This window comes from Adiantum capillus-veneris, chromosome 14, assembly GCF_014529385.1.
Source record: "Adiantum capillus-veneris isolate H3 chromosome 14, ASM1452938v2, whole genome shotgun sequence".
In the NCBI taxonomy this organism is placed as follows: Eukaryota; Viridiplantae; Streptophyta; class Polypodiopsida; order Polypodiales; family Pteridaceae; genus Adiantum; species Adiantum capillus-veneris.
This window is the reverse complement of record NC_140944.1, coordinates 1,299,402-1,303,411: the sequence shown is the minus strand read 5'-3', so window position 1 is coordinate 1,303,411 and position 4,010 is coordinate 1,299,402. Positions and strand designations below refer to the sequence as shown.

The 4,010-nt window shown below is 43.1% G+C and overlaps 1 protein-coding gene across 2 annotated transcripts; it reads right to left on the bottom strand.

Annotated features, from left to right (window-relative positions):
- Positions 1–864: 864 nt before the first annotated feature.
- LOC147441801 (pyruvate dehydrogenase E1 alpha) lies at positions 865–3,424 on the bottom strand. 2 transcript variants are annotated; one of them, XM_086528194.1, is made up of 3 exons: positions 3,029–3,424; positions 1,978–2,854; positions 865–1,527 (listed from the first exon to the last, which is right to left on the bottom strand). In XM_086528194.1, exons 2-3 carry the CDS (start codon positions 2,516–2,518, stop codon positions 1,256–1,258), a joined length of 813 nt encoding a protein of 270 aa, XP_086384320.1. In that variant the 5' UTR covers positions 2,519–2,854; positions 3,029–3,424; the 3' UTR covers positions 865–1,255. The 2 variants fall into 2 exon arrangements, with proteins under 2 accessions (XP_086384320.1, XP_086384319.1); XM_086528193.1 differs by having other exon boundaries at positions 1,978–2,758.
- Between the last annotated feature and the right edge of the window lie 586 nt (positions 3,425–4,010).

The window sequence follows — 4,010 nt, the reverse complement described above, 5'->3', positions numbered from 1 at the left end:
TGACATTTCTTACAAGGCCTAAATTTGAATCCAAACTTTTCTTCATATTAAAGCAAAGTATGTCCAACATAAGTAGGACAAACAAGATCTAGGTTGTGTATTTTGGACACACAAGTGGGGGACCTCTCTTCAAATGTGATCACCCATGCATGTTAAAGGCATGCCATCGGTCAACATGTGAATGGTAAGATCAAAAGTCATGGGCTCTTGGAAAAAGGTCAATGTTTACAATGATTTGGATACAAAGCGAGGGCCTCTTCTCAAACTTGATCACCCATGCATGTTAAAGGCATGCCATGGGTCAACATATAAATGGTAAGATCAACAGTCATACACTCTTGGGAAAAGGTCAATGTTTACAATGCTTTGGGACATGTATGCCAAATATGTTTTATTTTTTAAAGCAAAAAATGTTTTTGACGCTCTTGGGCTACATGGATCGCATAATATCTTGCACTTAGTGCTACTTGATGACAAAGCCATTCATGTAAGCTTTACCACAACAATGTCAGCTACAATGACTTTGATGAGACATCTTGGTGACCTGCCATTGAAACGCTAGGCTCTTGCACTGATCGAGATGATAATTGGTGTGGGAGTCTGGGTCTAGAGTGAGCTCATGCACAATTGAGTTCACAAAATGGACATTGCTTGTGTGCAATTGTACAAATGACCATGTTGACATCGCCATGGCAGGGAGTCACACTCGTCCTTAGAAAGAGACAATCAAGCTGCAGACACAACTTGATACTCTTAAATCTAAAAAGCCTCATTTCTTACGAGTGAGAGAATGTCCTCTTTCATAGCAATCTTGACTACTCATTGCAGACAACACGATTATGGGCCCCTTCATTACAAAGAACATCCACAAAACAGTGCATTAATCCTCAAACAAAAATTTGCTTTACTCCCAAAACATAGATCCCCCTTCAAAACAGCTCAAGCTGTATGGCCAGGCACCCATATGGCATACATTGCAGCACCTTAAAGTGAGTTTTCTAGGCTTTGAGCAGGAAAGGGAACCTTTCAAAATGTTTTACTGCTCAATTTGCCTGCGTCCCGAGCATATATTGTGTACAAAAATAGACATGCAGCATCAAACTACTCAGAAGCTCGTGCTCCTGAGCATCTCATGTAAATAAATAGAGATGCAGCATCAAACAACTCACAAGCTGATTGGAATCAATCACATGTCATGTTTAATTGGGAAAGCAGATTTTGGTTAAGGCCAACTGGCAGCTTACAGATGGACCAACTACACCTGAGCAGTTGTGAAAGCTGGGTCTTCGCACCTGTACTTGCCATCGGCTCCAATACCAAAACCCTTTGGATCTACAAACACATTTTCCAAAAGCTGGCTTCGTAGTGGCAGTGGGCTGGCATCTGCGAAGTCTACAGCCTCCTCCACAACTTCATCAATTTTCTTGTGAACGCCCTGTAAATCAGCTTCATCCGCGAGACCATTGTCCAACATGTACTTTTTCAAGGCTACAATGGGTTCCCTTGTAGCATAATGGGCCTTTTCAGCTGCAATAGAAGCATCGTACATCTCAGATTGAAAAGGACATCCAACAAAAGGCACGAACGTTTACCCAGCATCGGTACAAAAAAGTATTATAAGTACGAAAAAAGCCAAACGGTCAAAAAACAGACTGTTGTTAATGTACACAGTCTCCAATTTATCTGCACAACATGCCAAGAACTTCATAGTTCTAGCAATATGGACAGAAACTACCATGATATGAACCACACAATCAAGCACTTGGACTTCATAAGCACGCTTCATACTTCTAGCACTGCTGCTGGATGGACAGAAATATGAACCACACTTGCTCAACAATCGAGAACTGTGACTTGCGCTTTCTCAATTTTCTCAGAATTACAAATCAAACTCCAAACTAAGACAAGGTACTCTGCAACAAACAAGAAAGACCCTTGATTGTACAAGCAAGAACGAAAAATCAGTTGGAAAGATACCTGGTTTGCGAAGCTCATCCGGATCAGCAAGTGAGTAGCCTCTGAACCAATATGTTTCACATTCTACAAGAGTGGGTCCATCACCTCGCCTTGCTCGAGCGATAGCTTCTAACGCCACCTCCCTAACCTTCAGGACATCCATCCCATCAACAGGTACCCCTGGCATTCCAAAAGCAGGACCCTTCTTCCATATCTCTGGCACAGAGGTTGCCCGATAGTGAGACATACAAATCGCCCAAAGGTTGTTCTCTACAACAAAAGTGATGGGAAGCTTCCACAGAGCAGCCATATTCAGGCACTCGAAAAACAGGCCATTGTTACATGTACCATCTCCAAAGAAAGCCACAGTCACTCCATCAGCCTTGTCATTTTTCAACACTTCTCGCTCATACTTGGTCTTGAAGGCAGCACCTGTGGCTACAGGGATGCCCTCACCAATAAATGCAAAACCTCCAAGAAAGGCATGTTCTTTTGAGAACATATGCATGGAACCCCCCTGTCCACGGCAAACACCGGTTGCTTTGCCAAAAAGCTCACTCATCACAGAGCGAGCTGGTACACCTTTGCTCAAAGCATGCACATGATCCCGGTATGTGCTTCAAACATAATCTTCAGGTTTCAAGTTCTTAATGAAGCCGGTGGAAACAGCCTCTTGCCCATTGTAGAGATGTACAAAACCAAACATTTTGCCTCTAATATACATTTGTGCGCACATATCCTCAAAGCTCCTCCACAGCACCATATCCTCATAGAGTATTAGTCCCTCTTCTCTTGTGATAGCCTGAGATAATGAGACAGAAACATTAGCATGGCAGACAAATGAGATTCTGACGCAAAGCTACCGTTGCCAAGTCATGCAGCATAAGCGATCGTAAATCTGCATTGCATAGTCAAAGGGGAATTTTGTCAAGCGTTGTAGAGCGATCTCCGTTCACAGAAACCTCAAACATAAAACTAACTCTCTCTCTCTCTCTCTCTCTCTCTCTCTCTCTCTCTACGCAGGTCAATCAAACATCTTAAAAAATGTGGCTATGGGAGAATTGAAAAGTACCGCGGCTGGTATGACGGACGGTTTATCTGCAAGGAGCTCCTGTGAAGACGCATAGACAACGACACCTTTCCAGCTACGGTTAACGTTGGTGTCAGGCGCTACAAGACGAGGAAGATAGTACCCCTAAAAACGCAATTTCCTCGAAGAGGAGGAGGCAGACTGCAACGTTGAATCCAAGAAGAAGAAGAAGAACCAAGACGCCGAGGGAGAAACAAAAGGCGTGGTTTGTAAAATGAGAGAGGCACGTGCAGTAGACGCCATCGCTGATGATCTTCCTCTTCGATCGTATGCAAGGATGGTACGCAGCCAGACAGCGGTGCGGAAGAAATTGTGCAGGCAATGCTGGTGATCAGAGAGAAGAGGCATGCAAAAAACATAGACATTGAGTCATCATAATCTGATCTGACTGGACTGCATAGACTTTCTTTTTTAATTTAAAGAACGCAAATTTTGTATTAGGCTAGAGAGAGAGAGAGAGGAGAAAAGAGAGTACACAAAGCCTCAAAGGTAGGGAAAGAGGGAGTCCCATCAAGAGGGGTTACAATAGGCTACATGAATATGCCATATCAAACCTTTCCTTGGAGTAAAGGGACACAAGCCTAGGTCATTACATATAGAGGTTCACAGGGTACATCTCTAATGAATTGAAGGGAGTAATTAGCCAAAAGCTTCAACTCAGCTACGAACAGATAAGAGTAGTTAGCCTCAGAACCATTATACAGAGTATCCAACCTTTGGACCTTTGGATGATGGATCCAAGCAAACCAAATGTAGGCATTTCTCCAAAGGTTCCACAATGGAATATCAAGATACTTACATTCACCAATCAATCATTCCAAAATAGAGAAGGGTTGAGGATGGTGTGTTGAGCAAGCTTTGAAGAGGCTGAGTTGTAAGGGATGGACACTTCATTAGGAGGTGGATGACATCTTCTTGATCACCACACCTAGGACATTGACCATTGCCAGTACCATCTTTCAAG